Source organism: Cibotium barometz, chromosome 24 (genome assembly GCF_041138505.1).
Source record: "Cibotium barometz isolate CiBa-2024 chromosome 24, ASM4113850v1, whole genome shotgun sequence".
NCBI lineage: Eukaryota > Viridiplantae > Streptophyta > Polypodiopsida > Cyatheales > Cibotiaceae > Cibotium > Cibotium barometz.
The window spans coordinates 39,624,748-39,640,367 of record NC_141069.1 but is presented as its reverse complement, the minus strand read 5'-3'; the positions used below and the strand labels follow the sequence as shown (position 1 = coordinate 39,640,367).

General features: G+C 40.5%; 1 protein-coding gene across 5 annotated transcripts in view; it reads left to right on the top strand.

Moving 5' to 3' along the window:
* Positions 1-8,258, top strand: part of LOC147625282 (pentatricopeptide repeat-containing protein At3g03580-like) — a 57,023-nt gene extending 48,765 nt beyond the window's left edge. For 2 of the 5 annotated variants that reach the window (XM_086818601.1, XM_086818604.1), the window contains one exon: positions 4,944-8,258. In XM_086818601.1, the coding sequence (XP_086674727.1) occupies positions 4,944-8,015 (3,072 nt within the window). In that variant the 3' untranslated portion in view covers positions 8,016-8,258. The remainder of the gene's footprint in view (positions 1-4,943) is intronic. The other 3 variants (XM_086818600.1, XM_086818603.1, XM_086818602.1) reach the window with 2 other exon arrangements.
* Positions 8,259-15,620: the final 7,362 nt, after the last annotated feature.

The following is a 15,620-nucleotide window of genomic DNA, read 5'->3' as shown; positions in this document are numbered from 1 at the left end:
TGAATAAAATCCCATGCTACTCATGCTGTATTGCCATCTTTTAGGCCAAACTTTGCCAATGAATGCTTTAGCTTTCTTCTGTGAAAAATCTCCGTTCTCACCTTGGTTCTACTTTGTGTACGAGCTTGCTCCAAAACACTGATAGAAACTGGTGAAGGGACCAAATGGTGACATCCCCTCCATCTTATAAAGCAATTGTCCGCAATTGTATAAGCTTGACACCACTGAAATATTCTTCAAGTATAGAAGATCCACTGCCAATCTATAATATCTCATAATCCAGGCATTAAAGCCATAAGTCCAGATCCGCTGTAACCGAAGTTAGATACAAGCACGAGAGCCAACCATATCAAGAAACTAATTTTTGCCATATCCTGAGTCAACAACTCTGATAATAACCAGACACAGGCACAAGAGCCAACTGTGTTCCAAATATTCATAAATCCATAAGTAGCTTTAAGTACCTACAAAAATAAAATAAGTAGAATACATAGCCACAAAACATCTTGCCATGCCATTGGACTGCATAAGAGTCCCACTTCTATCATCCATACGCATGCCCAAGCCAAACATGCTTCACATGTCCATATGGTTCACCAGGGCAACAACTCTTCCATGTAACCATAGATGCTTGCTAGGGTTTCCCCTTTCCTCGAGACTTCACTCGCTACGGTCACTAACCCTTCCATGAGTCCAAATACTAACTCACTAGAGTCACCAACTCTTGCATGAGTTCACAGGGTCACCAATCCTTAGTCACTCACTAGAGTCACTAACCCTTGCATGAGTAGACATACTCATTAGGGTCACCAACCCTTCCATGAGTTCATGAAATACTCACCGGACAGAGTCACCAACTCTTCATGATCCCATGAGTTCAGATAGTGAGTAATCAAAGTCACCAACTCCTCTCACTAAACAGAGTCACCAACTCTTCTCACTGGACAAAGTCACCAACTCTTCCATGAGTTCAAATTGTCACTGGACAGAGACACCAACTCTTCCATGAGTTGAAATACTCACTCACTAGAGTCACCAACTCTTTCATGAGTGCAGTATAACATAAGATAAGAATAAATCACATGCATAGAGATCCTGGTTCTCCATAAAGATGTTAGCAACAGATAGTTTTACAGGCATTTCGACCGATGATAGAAAATTCATAGAAAATTTGTCGATCCATAAGATATCCATAAATTCCAAAAATCCACTGCATCCCATAGAATAGGGAGCCAAAAACACACTCCATCCCAATAAAGGGAGCCATAGAATTGTATATAAAGCCCAAGAATCACTGAGGGAATAGATGTGCCAAACCATCGTATATGTATAAATCCTCGAGCAAACATATGCGAAAAACTTAGTCCATAGTCGTTGAACATATCTGTATGAAAAACCATATAAACTAGGCTTTTCAACCATTAACAGTGTTTACCTAAAACAGTTCAAGGCAAACAACACACAATTCTCCTTGTAGGGGTATACAAGGGTTAAGTGTCCAAAAACACTTGCAATAAATTGCCAAAAAGCATCAACTTTGCAAAACTCAAAGTCTACTTAGCTTTTCTTTGCCAGGTTCGTTAAGAAGCCAAAAGAAATATCTCCTTAGCATACACATAAGATATCTTGAGATATATCTCCATATAGCTTGTTGTAAGCTTGATTTATAATCTACAATAATCCATATGGAAACACAAAAACCAACTCTATACTCCGAGAATAACTTATGTGAATCCATAAATCCTTAGTCTAAGCTGTGTACTGCTCATGCTTTTGACACATGACTGCTTCCATAAGCTTAACAACAAAATTGTTTGTCAGTGTGGCCCCTACTTTTGGTCTTTTCTCTTTCTCTTTGTTGGAAGGAAGCCTATGCTTCCGAGAAAGCCTATGCTCTGATACCACCTGTAAACCAGACGGGGACTTGGAGTGATAGACACACTTCAAATACCAGAGATAGAGCTTTGAAACACAGCGGAAGAAGCACAAATAATACATAGACACCACATTGAGCGGGAACGGCTGGCCCCCCGTAGGAATCTTTTTTATTCAAGATAGAAGCTTTTACAAGATACCAAGGTGCGGGTGCATACAGCACCGGATTTTACACAAAGCATCAGCAAAACTCTTGCCCAAATCTCTATCTTGAGCCAAGGTACAAACAACATCAAAGGCTGTCCAAAACTGTCCCTAAAACAGCCCAATCACGGCCCGTTGTACGGCTGGCCGTTGTACCGCCAATCAAAAATATTTCGGATTCAAGTCCGAAATATTTCCGACTTGAATCCATCATAGCCCCCTAGAGAGAGAGAGAGAGTGTAGTGCTTTCCCGGGGCCGGAGGCCCATATTTTGAACCGAATGTTCTCCAGAAAACCTACTTTTTCCCTTATGCCTCTTCCCGAAAATAAAGGGCGGAAGTTGGATTCTTTCCCTCTGCACGCATATGTGAATCTCCCACCGGTTTGGATTAAATTGAAAACAAACTTTCTCGTCTCGAATAATTATTCGTACAATGCCACATGATACACCATGGTTCATCGAGTTGAAAAACAGGCTGGCTGACTATAGTCACCTTCTATGTACCATTGGGACCTGGGTACTCCAAAGGGAAAGGTGCTCCCGATGATGCGTAAGGCTTTATATGGACTTACTAAATGAAGGGTCTGGAACCGGATGCAATGACGGCGTATCCCAAAAGCCTCTTAACTAGAATAGGATTGTGCCGTCAATGGCCTTCCTATCAGGAGGGAGAGGAGGGCCGGGTGTCCGCAATCCTCTATTTCGGCTTACTCTTGGGTGGACAGTAACCCATGAACCTATGTTACATGGAAAGCCGGTAAAACAGCAATTGAGAAAAACACGGGCAGTTGTCACACATGTGGCTACTGTACGGCCAGTTTGCAGAGAGAAAACTGCTGCTGCTGTGAATGGCTAACGCTCAACAAGAGAGAGAAGTTGTTGCTGCTGTGAACAGTGCGCAGCCAGAAGAGAAAAAGGAGCCAGCTGCTGCCCATCTTTACGGTCAGCGCTCAGCAAAAGAAAGCTGCTGTACGGCCAGATTCTACAGTCGGCTGCTGTACGGCCAGAACCTCCTGCTACACATGCTGTATGGCCAGCGCTCAAAGAGAGAGAGAAAGAGAGCTGCAGTCGGCCAGCAGATGCATGCGCCTTGGGGTCTACGTATGTTAGATGTCGTTAGAGATGGTCGGAGTAACTTGAATCTTCATCATGGTGGAAGTGAATATGGGTGTAGTGGGAGATGGGTGGTGGTGGTGAGGATGGTGGGGAAAAGCTGAGGCTGAAGGAGAGAGAGGCATTGTCGGCTCCAAGGGGGGTGGGTGGGAATGGTGAAGGTATGTATGGATGTGGCTAAAGCAAGAGATCACATCAAGTAATCCACTGTACTTGATGTGGGAAGCATGTGAGAGCTCCGGAAGAAGGCCAATAAGACATCCGGTTGAAGATGGCTAAGCCATGTGTGGTCCCTAGCACGAGGAACTCTCTTCCTGATGCTGTAATGTCCCCTTTGTCCTGTGATGCCCACTGAATGCCAATCTCCTCCGAGTCTATCTCCTACATGGTCAGCTCCTCCTAGTCATATATAGATGCCTGCTCACTCTGAGTCCTGTCATTGAAGTCCCCTAAAAGGAGAACTTCGCCCAAGCGTAAGAACTCAATGATGTCTGCATGGAGGAGATAAAACTGCTGAATAGCATATGAGGACTTTCTAGGTGGGAAGTAACATATTGCAAAGTGTATACATCTCTCCACTGTGACCTGTAACCTCACCCACATAAAATGTGCCTCTATGTCCTTTCGGACTATGGTGATCATGGGCTGTAGGTGTGTCGTAAATAGTACCGCCACTCTGCCAAACTCACGTATGATAAGGTTGTGTGTTCACAACCACAAGTACAAGGCATATTAATAAAATGCTGTCCATATGGTGTCCTTTCACTCCGGGTGGTCAGGGGAAAGAACCCTTCAATATAGAAGGTAAAAAGTGCTCAATTCTTGGACGTAAGTGTCAAAGTTTTGCCTTTATAGAACTTGGCAAATTTCACATGATTCTCCTCAGGCCAAGCTGTGAAAACTTATGTCCATCAACCATGTATACTCCTTTCCCTTCAAGGGCATCTTAAGAGTGGTCACTGATTGAGCAACTGGAAAGCTGAAAGTAAGCTTTCCGCTTTTCTATTCAAGGGTGCAGAATCTGTGGTCTCTTTTCCCAAATAAGGCAGCTAAGATTCTATTGTTGTTGTTGAAAGTGATGAACCAAAGAATACATCATTTCATTCCTGTAAGCAAGCAATTGCTCAAGGGTACGTAGGTTTGGGCAGCCGTTGGATGCTGCTCAAGCTGCTAATGTTGGGAGTTGTTGATGCCGTTTGTGTAACAACTGGGTTACCTTGAGGTTGTGGGGCTGGGTCCATGGATCTCTCCTCACCAATAAATGAAGATCACCTCAAATATATCTCCTGCTCATGCAAGGAATAGGTGTATATTCCCCTGCAGCAGGTTGAAAGAAACTGTGGGCATGTCCAATATCTTATGTGATGCAATTGTGCAAGGCTATGCACATGCACACTCAGCCACCTAGAACACAGCCAACAACACGTACGTAACACTTGGTAGCATGACCGTGACTACACACAGGTACATGGATGCTGATGACCATTGTATGCCATAGTGCACAGAGATGCTCAACTGGTAACCCTTAGTTCTACTTTGGCGTTCTCTTGGACATTGCCGTGTTTTGCACTGTCAAGTGAAGAGGCGAGGGGAGTGAGAGAAAAGGCAGTTGAGGCCGTGAAAAGCGTTTTCTTTGTTGAGTGGTATTCTTATGTAAGTGTTTTGGTAAGTAGCCTTCAGCATTCGTAAGGAGTGCTTTTGTCCTGTCTTTTGAGTTGTGACTTTCTGTTACTGGTATCTCATTATGCAGGATCCAGGGAATGATGGCTTTTTTTGTCTTTTCTTTGTATTTGGAGTTCTCAGTAAAGCAAGTGATAAGCAAGAAGTAAAGGAGGCAGATGAGGTCACCGATGAGCAGGAAGATGGTCTTCATATAAGTGTTTTTGCCAGCCTTCTTCAAAGATGCATAAAGAAAAGTGACCTGGCAGAAGGAAGGCAATTGCATCTTCTTATTGTGATCAGTGGATTAGAGTATGATAGCTTCCTTGGGGGTCACTTGATCCGCATGTTTGCTTTTTTTGAGAGGCTACCAGAAGCACAACAAATATTTAGCAAGTTGTTCAAGCCAAATGTGTTCTCGTGGAGTGCGATTATCTCAGCCCACGGCAAGTCTGGACAAACTGAGGAAGCTCTTAAGCTGTATCACGAGATGCGAATTTCGATGGTGGAACCAGATGGGCATGTTTTTGTTGCTGCCCTGAAAGCGTGCTCTACTGCAGCAGCATTAGAGCAGGGCAGGACAGTTCATGGGCATATCATTGAAAGCGGGTTGGAGTCAGATGTATATGTGGGAAGTACAGTCATTGACATGTATTCAAATTGTGGGAGTGTTGCGGATGCTCACACAGTGTTCAACCGACTACCCAAGCGAAATGTTGTGACATGGAGTACATTGATCAAAGGGTGTTCTCAACAGGACCATGGTGAGGAGGCTCTAGAACTTTTTCAGCAAATGCAACAGCAAGGCATGGATCCAGATCAAGTCACGTTCATTTGCATTTTGAAAGCATGCTCCAGCATAGCGTTAAAGAAAGCCCAGCAGATTCACGCCCACATTATTGGAAGGGGGTTTGAGTCAGATGTATGGATAAGCAATGCCCTCGTTGACTTGTATGCCCGATGTGAGAATGTAGCAGCTGCACGCATAATGTTTAGCAGGCTGCCAAAACAAGATGTTGTTGCTTGCAGTGCATTGATTGCAGGATATACCCAGCACAATCATGGCCATCAGGCCCTGCAGGTCTATGAGCAAATGCAACACGATTGCATAGAGCCGGATTTGGTCATATTTGTCTGCATCCTGAAGGCTTGCACTTGCATAGCAGCTTTGGAGTACGGGCAGCAAGTTCATGCTCACATAATTGACAGTGGGTTTGAAGCAAATATAGCAGTTGGCAGCACGCTTATTGATCTTTATGCCAAATGTGGAAGTCTAACAGATGCACTAGTGGTATTCCTCAAATTGCAAATTCGAAATATTGTGACTTGGAATGCATTGCTTACAGGATTTAGCCAGCAAGAGTACAATGAGGAAGTTTTTCAGCTCTTTGATCAGCTGCAGGAGGAGGGCATGGACCCAGATCCAGTCACATTTGGCTCTGTTTTGAAAGCATGTTCTAGCACTGCTGCTTTGGAACATGGAAGACAAATTAACAACTACATAGTTCAAAGAGGGTTGGAGATGGAGAGTTTTGTTGGCAATGCTCTCGTTGATATGTATGCCAAATGTGGGAGCTTTGCAGATGCACATATGATTTTTGACAGATTACCCAATCGGGATGTTGTAACATGGAGTTCATTGATTGGAGGATATATCCAACATGATCACGGTCACAATGCCGTCCAGCTTTTTGGGAAAATGCAACTGGAAGGTGCAAAACCAGACCCGGTGGCATTTGCTTGCATCCTGAAAGCATGTTCTAGCACAGCTGAACTTGATCAGGGCAGACATTTTCATGGCCAGATTATTTGTGGTGGGTGGGCAACAGATATGTTTCTTGGCAGCATACTTGTTGACATGTATGCGAAGTGTGGAAGCCTTGAGGATGCATGCATAATATTCTATAAACTTGAAAACCGATCTGTGGTGACATGGAATGCAATGATTGCTGGCTACACCCAGCACGACTATCCTCAAGAGGCTCTCAAACTTCTCAAGCAAATGCAGGAAGAGGGGGTTGAGTCAAACCTTGTCACCTTTGTCTGCTCCCTGAAAGCATGTTCTAGCATAGCAGCATTAGAGCAAGGCCGGCAAATTCATGGCCGCATTATTGATAGAGGATGTGAAATGGACATTATCGCTGGTAGCACACTTATCAATATGTATGCCAAATGTGGAAGCCTTGAGGATGCCCATAATGTATTTGACAGATTACCAAAGAAAAACATGGTGACATGGAGCGCTTTGATTGCAGGTTATGCACAGCATAATAACTACCATTTGGCTTTACAATGCTTTGAAGGGATGCAACAAGCAGGTTTCAAACCGGATGATGTTGCGTTTCTGTGTCTTCTTTCAGCATGCAGCCATAATGTGGATCTAGTTGAAATGGGTTGCTTGCATTTCAAATCCATGAGAGATGACCATGACATTCTGCCCAAGGTAGAGCACTATAACTCAGTGCTCGACCTTCTCGGCCATGCAGGTTGGCTGAATCAAGCGGAAGACTTACTTGAGACTATCCCTTGTGAAGAAAATAGTGTAGGGTGGACATCATTGCTGAATTCATGCAAAAGGCATGCAAGTGTAGACCTAGGAAGACGATGCTTCGACCGAATTGTAAGCATGGATTTTGGAAATGCAGCCGGGTATGTGCTTATGTCAGGTATATATGCTCAGGCTGGCATGTGGGAGGATGCAAAAAAAGTTGAAGAGCTGAGAAGACATGCTAATGGGTGGAAAAAACCAGCCAAAGCATATATTGAGATAGGCCAAGAGGTGCATTGCTTTATTGTTGGGGATAAAGTCCACCCAAGAAGCTCTGACATATATGCAAAACTCCAGACCTTGAAATCACAGATGAAGCAGGAAGGATATAAGCCCTGTATTGAGTCCATTTTTGATGCCAAATCAGATGAGGACAAGGTAATGGCTTTGTGTGGGCATTGTGAGAAGTTAGCCATAGCATTTGGCCTTATCAGCACTGCTCAAGGCACCACCATCCGAGTGGCAAAAAATCTTAGAATGTGTGCTGATTGTCATATGGCAACAAAAGTAATATCAAAGATGGAAATGAGAGAGATTATAATCACCGACACATACTGTGCACATCATTTCCAGGATGGAGAATGTTCTTGCAAAGGCAACTACAGACAAGATTAAAAAGCATGACCAAGCAATGCCTTAGGTGCTCTTATGGCTTATGAGCTATGCATGGACAACTCAAGAGATTCAAGTCTTCTGAGCTAGGAAAGCCCCATGAATCCACTACTACCAACCTTTGGGCAGATGGGTGTATAGATCATAGGGTAAAGAATAAGAGGTCCAATATAATGGTATAAATACAGAAGGTTAGTGAATGTATGATTCATATGAACTTGAGAAAGATTCCTAAATTTAATACAATGAAAGTAAGTTTAAGCCAAAAAAAAGAAGATAGATTTAGGGTAATAATAATTATAAACTCAATATGCCAGAGTTAAAGTTCTCAACATATAAATAGGAAAACTAAAGTTTTCATGATTAATTTAATAGTGGTAAGTTCCTATCACAAAATTGATCTACTTTCTATTGAATTATAAACTTGAGATGGTAACATACGATAGCTTAAAATAACATCTGTCCCTAAATTCATTTATCTATTATAAATTGAAAAATGTGATCCACAAATTCATACATCTTTATGGAAAAAGATGTGATCCATTGCTGTTGGATAAAGCTCTTAATATGGAGTGTCAAGAAACACTTTTTGAGTGTTTGTTCTTGAAAGTAAAGGCCAAATAAACCTACAATGCAAGATCAGTGTATAGTACATTGCCATCTAGTAAGACCATTGGTAAAACATTCATGATCTCCTAAAATGTGGTGTCAAGAAACACCTTAAGACATATATATATATATATATATATATATATATATATATATATGCTAACTGAATAATCAGGAATGCCGCGAGCAAGAATCATATAGCTTGATTGACTACGAGTTGGATAAGCTACGATCCTCTTTAAATCATTTTACAACATTCTAGTGGTTGCCAAGTGCTTCCCGGTTCCTACGAGGGTAAGCAAGTGGTGTGGGCCCTCTGCGATTTATTGTCTCCGATCCTTCTCCCTATGATTTCGGGCGGATTAAGTAACTTTTCAAGGATCCATTTTGGTACAGCGAAGCGAGGAGGGCCTACAGGCGCGAAGCGAGAAAGACCGTAATACCTTGGAAGAGGGCCGTAAGGCCAAATGGTTCACAAAAGTAATAACAGTCAAAGCATTGGGTAAATATTGGAATAAAGGGGAGCACCTCGCTATCATAAATACGCGTATTTTGCCACATACGTGGGTTCGGTCCTCCAATATATATATATATGAATCCAGGAACATGCACAAATTCACCTTTTAGGAATGTGCATAGTAGATTCAAAAAATAAAATTGTGTCAGAGGGCACTTGCTCGAGTGGCTCAGCTCATCACGACCCTCTTGGTTAACTTGCTAGAGTGGCTCAGCTCATCATGAGCCACTCTAACCAAGGCCCTAAGTGCCCGCTCGAGTGGCTCAGCTCATCACGACCCTCTTGGTTAACTTGCTAGAGTGGCTCAGCTCATCATGAGCCACTCTAACCAAGGCCCTCTTGGTCTTGGTTAGGTCATGGGTTTGAGCCCTGACACACACAGTAGGGTTGTGTAGCTTTTATCTTGGCTACATCCCCTCAAAATGGGACTTCCAAGAAAAAAAAAACATTCTACAATATTGTTTCACATGCTATTTATTAGTTCGAAATACCGTGTTGTTACATAAATTCCTAATCAACCAAATGTTTCTCTTCAATCTTGTTATTGTGTAATGCTTGTACAATAATATAGCAGAATTCTTTTTGGAATGCCCTTTGCATGAACTTTTTAATATAAAGGACTACAAGACATCAGTTAATTGATTAAATTAAACTCAAGTGGTCTAATAAATTGATTGGGTCCAACCAAATTCAAATAGATATAATAAAATTAAATTCAAGTGGTCTAATGGTCTAACTAAGCTCGCTTTGGTTATTTTTTAGTCCACTTATATTCAATACAATTTAATTGGATTGAACTATCGTTAAATTGGATTTATTAGATCTGATTAAAGCTACATTCAGTTCCATTAAATTATCTTTGATTAAATTAGATTTAACCATCATTAAATTGGGGCAATTAGATTTGATTAAAGCTAAATCGAGTTTCATTAGATTAGATTTAATTTTTCTTGGATTTGATTGGATTCAATGAAGTTCAAATAGATTTGCTGAGCTAATATAATTTAATTGGTCTTAATTAGAGTTCAACCGATTGAATTCAATCAGACTCAATTAGGTTAAATTGAAGGCTTGATTCAAGTTATGTTCAATAAGATTCGACTCGATTGTAGGTGACTTTGGTAAAACAGAGATTAAGCTTTCAATATTTGGTCAAATCTTGTGTTTATTGGCTTAATCCTCTACTAGAGTCATTGTTATTGATGCCTTTGAAAGCATTTGAGCTCATTTGAAGTCTAAGGCACCAGATCTGGACTCCCCACATACTCTGTTTTTTGCACACAAAATAATGGATTAATTTGCTAATCAATAATTAATCAATGCTAATCACTATTTTTTGGTACAATTGAGGGTTCAAATTAACCATTAGGTATCTGATACAGATCCCTATAACTTCAAATTTGCAATTCGGAGTTGGTTTGATACTCCAACCATTCTATACAAATTGGTTACCCTTGATTTAATGTAATTTCTAGTAAAATTGTGCTGATAAAATTGTGATAATCATCATTTTGCATTTAACCCTTGGTTAATACCTGTAAATCTCACTCAAATTCAAGATTATTCACAGCCAGAGTTGCATTTGGGAATGTGCATAAGAATGAATGCTATACGCATTATGTATTGGGCACATTGCATCAGTGTAAATATGGGATCAGACACTACCCTTGTCCAGAATAAGGCAAGAGGTAAGACCTCCCACATAAATTTGGGTTTGCATTGCATAATGACACAAGATAAACATCAAAAGCCCAAAGGAACTGTTAGCAAAACATTTAAACATGCTGCTCACATGGAGCAAGAAGACCTAACGAACAAGCTCATGGTCCCAGCCATGAAAGAAGAAGAACATCTCTTTCCAAGAAGAGGATCCACACCGAGAAGAAGATCTAAAGGAAGCATTGAAGGAAGACATGGACATGAGAAGAGAAGCTGCCCCAAGAAGACTGAAAGAAGAGATGGACGCATGGAGAGAAGCTGCCACGACAAGAAGACTGAAGAAAAGAGAAGATGTGAGGCTCCAAAGAGTGAGGAGCCATGTGAAAATCTCTGAGAGAGAGAGAGAGAGAGAGAGAGATCCCACAACCCAATGTAACCTGCCCCAACAAAGTAAAACCACCTCTGAGCCACCGATGATGTAGGCCACGTGGTAGATAGATGTATGTGTGAGCACTTTAATCAAGGCCGCGGGCACTTATAGTAGCCTTGGACACATAGAGAGAGAGAGAGTGTCAAGGACTATGGAGTTTAGGGACTTGAGGCACTGGTCGTGGGCTATCAAGTAAGAGAGAAACTTGGTATAGGGTCTAGGTGTGCTAAGTTAACTTGAGGGGAGGAGTGTTAGACACTAGTCGCGGACTATCAAGTAAGGGGAGGCAAACTTGGTATAGGGTCTAGGTGTTCTAGGAGTATTCACTTGAGGGGAGGTGTTGAAATATTCAAGTGAATAGGGTGTGTGCGGGAACAAAGAAAGATTCTTCATTGCTGTATAATGGTCTCTTCAAAGCGAATGCCTTGCCTTATGGTTCATGATCTTCTTCTTCTTTCGTTACTAGGTGTGCATGTTTTGTTCTCTGTTCCTTTACCATCTTGTTGAAGCATCTTCTATATGACCAAGCTTGATAATAAATTCACCTAACTTTACCAGCTTGTTGAAGCATCTTCTATATGACCAAGCTTGATAATAAATTCACCTAACTTTCTTACCCCCTTTCTTTCCTTTCTACTTGGTTACTATAGCACTTTTTGTATCAAATGCCTGTTCATGTCATCAAAGGGTTTCCCTCGGACCACTCTTAGAGCTGTCAAAATGTCTAAAAACTTGGGGATTTCTATTGTGGATAGAAGAAGAGACTTCTTATCATTCCCAAGGACTCTTCTTCACTCATTTTTAAACCAAACATTCTTTCCTTCAAAAAGCATTAGAGTTATTTATCTTGTTGCCATTTTTTTTTTCTAATTTGTTCCATTCCTCACTAGCACTCTTGTTGAAGTCCACATGGTGAACAAGATGATTGGAAAATACAAGCCAAATGAGAGTGATGGCCTTGTCATTTCAATCTTACAAGATTTAAATATTCTCAGCTCCTTTGTTGGTACCTAGTTTCTTATTAGTATTGTTGAACATGAAAGATAAGTTGTCCCTCATCAAATGAAGATAAAACTTTGTCTGGCTAGGTTGAGAAATTGATTCCATTGAATGTTTCTATGCCAAAACTTTCCTCGGTACTCTCCATATTTCTAAGACCCCCTAAATTTTTTGTAAAGGCCCTAAATTGTTGTTGAATATTAGTAGATTTAATTAGATGATTTTACCATTTTTTAAACAAATCACCAAATTTGTTAATGTTGTGTCATTTTGTTAGATATTAATGGCAATGGGCTAGTTCTAATGGGTACTATCATGCAGTTGGCCAGTGGTGATGATGGTGCATATCATGGAGAACTACATAGGGCAAGGAAGAGCACAGAGCAACTTAGGCAGCACAGAGGGGGTAGCTTTGATGAGAGAACCACAAAAATACGATGTGTATAACTCTAATGTGGTGATAACACTAATGAGAAAAACACAATAAAAAAAACCAGAGTAGTGATGATGGCAATAATTTAAAAAATGCCTCATTGAAGGTGGTACCAAAAAAAAACAAGACATATTGAAAGATCCCTACCCCCTCTGCGCAACAAATTTGGGGGTGCTAGCAATGGAAGTAGCACTTCTTGCGCGGGGTAAGATCCCTCACTTGGGGCCTCACCCACCACAGATATCCGGACAAGAGACTAATCCCTTGGCTCTTCAAAAACCGAATCCGAAAAAACTTCCCCCTACCGGAAAGCACGGGCGATTCCTCTAGGATATTTGTACTCTAATGTAGTCAGGGTCATTACTGACCAAACTGATCCGACCGACCTATGAGTCACTTCATTAGATCAAGGAAGAAACTTGCACTTGGATCATGGAAACCAACACTTTTTCCCATCGAGAGGAACAGCCCGTTGATTCTTTTTCCATAGAATAATTACTTTCTGGGATTTTCTTCATCTATCGTACTATAACAGAATTGAGTCTCATTTTACGGATCCATCAGTCTAGCCTAACCCCATCAAGTAGGGTTCCATATTCGCACTATATTGACCTTGTATATTACAATGCAATTCAAGGTGGATGTTGGCGAGTGAAGCCTTATATTGCGTTGTACTGAATTACAATATACAAGGTCTATGTTGCACAAATATGCAACAACTATATTTATAACATTTTTAGTGCACGTCTTTTGTATCGGGCTTTGATCCATGACATTCTAGTAGTATATTTATATTTTTCACTTATTATATCTTGTGGCACCAAAGGTCCTATTAATTTGAGTATATTTGAAACAGCATCTGTACATGATGTTAAATTTTAATTTGATGAGACATTGCAAATGTGTTTACTCATGCTTTGTTGTCACTTGTCTTATTATGAATTATTCTGTCTTTATGATTGTCTAATTTATATTGAATCATAGATTCCAAACTATGATATTGCAAAGTATGTGCCCTTATATCATCAAGGTCACTCTCGATTGTCAGTAGAGTGTATGTGGATTCTTAGAGCATAGGATCCTAGTACTTTTTAAAGGTTGAGAGAGCAATACGCATGTCAAATAGAGCAACCCAACGATGCGGAGCATAATGCAGACAAAATGGCTGGATTTCTTGATGATTGGTTTCAGAGTAATACAGATAACAGTGATACTCAGAAAATATCTTTGAGAAGAAGCACTCACAAAGATCTATGGGGGTTATTCTATGACGAGATTATATATGACCTTCCTCATCCTGAACCTCCAAGCTTGCTACTCTTGGAGCAATGTATCAGTTTCAGCATTACTAATGTAAGTGGATCATATACAATAATACATGGATGCTAAGTGATAGGGTATGTTTATTTTCCTAATAAACTATTTTTATTGTCAAATTACTTTCTAGTAAGATTTTACCACCCAATAACACCATCCCAAAAACAAGGAACAAGGCATGAAAGATGATGACGAGTCTTGGACTTGACTACAAAACGATCCATGCATGCATCTATGATTGCATTTTGTATTGTGGAGAGCATCAAAACTTTGTTCTCTGTCCCAAATGCAGTGCTTCACGTTTTAAGGAGGGAGCAACACTTATTCCTCATAAGGTTCTAAAATAGTTTCCACTATCCCCATGAATAGAGTACCTATTTTAAAGCCCAGAGTTATCAAATCTTATGGATTGGAAAGCAAAAAATGTGGGCACATATGAGATCCTACGTTTTTGGTTTGAATGTGAAGCTTTCAAGCACATTCATAGAACATGGCCAGAAATTAGTCAAGAACCCTGTCACTTAAAACTTGGTGTTGGTCTTGATGCAATCAATCCATTTTTTCATAGATCAAGCAAGTGGTCAACTTAGCCAGTGGTGCTGATCAATTACAACCTACCACCATTCATGTCCATGCAAAAGGAGCATCTAATATTAAGTTTACTAATTCCAAGTACATGCACAAGTGATCTGAAATTGTATCCACACTTCTTGAAAACTCTGACTCAATACAGCACTTCAATGCAAGAAAATGACAAGAAGACATTAGTGTGTACCTAGCACCACTCAAAGAAGATCTACAACAACTATGGAAAGCGATAAAAGTTCTTGACATGTCTAAGCCTATGGGAAAACGAGGCTTTGAGGTTTGTGGCATTCTAACATGGACTATTCATGACTATCCTGCCTATGATTATTCTTCAAGTACATAATTAGAGTTACTTTGTTTAGATTTGAAGTGACATGAAATAACAATTGCACTAAGCCTTTGATTGTTTGTAGGTCTATCAACAAAGAGTTACAAGGCATGTCCACCATGGGGAGATTGGCTACTACGATCAAAATATAGCAAGAATCTCAACAAGAATATATATCTCCGACATAGAAGATTTATGTCAAAAGGACACTTATTATGATTGAAAGAACAAGCAAGACATTTCAATAGAGAAGAATTAAGAGTTGAGTGTGCCCTATAGGAATGACTTCTATGGACTGGAATAGAAACTGAAAAATTTAACCTATTATAGATCCAAATGCAGAGCTCACAAGCAATAAGGAAGACGAGGATTGACACAAAGACAGAGGGAAAAATCAATGACACCTAAGATTTCAATATGGTATAGTTTGGAATATTGGAAAGAATTGAAAATCACACATATTCTTGACCCCATGCATATTTTCAAAAATGTTGGACACTCGCTTTGGAAACATCTTGACCCCATGCATATTTTCAAAAATGTTGGACACTCGCTTTGGAAACATCTTGTGGGTATCAAAGATACAGAGACTGCAAGGGCAAATTTAAAGGAACAAAACTACAAACCATCTTTATGGCCTATAGTAAGTCCTAAAACAAGAAAGACAACTTATCGTCATGCACGATGAGTACTGCCAAAAGACGAGATGAGTATGATCAATGATAGGA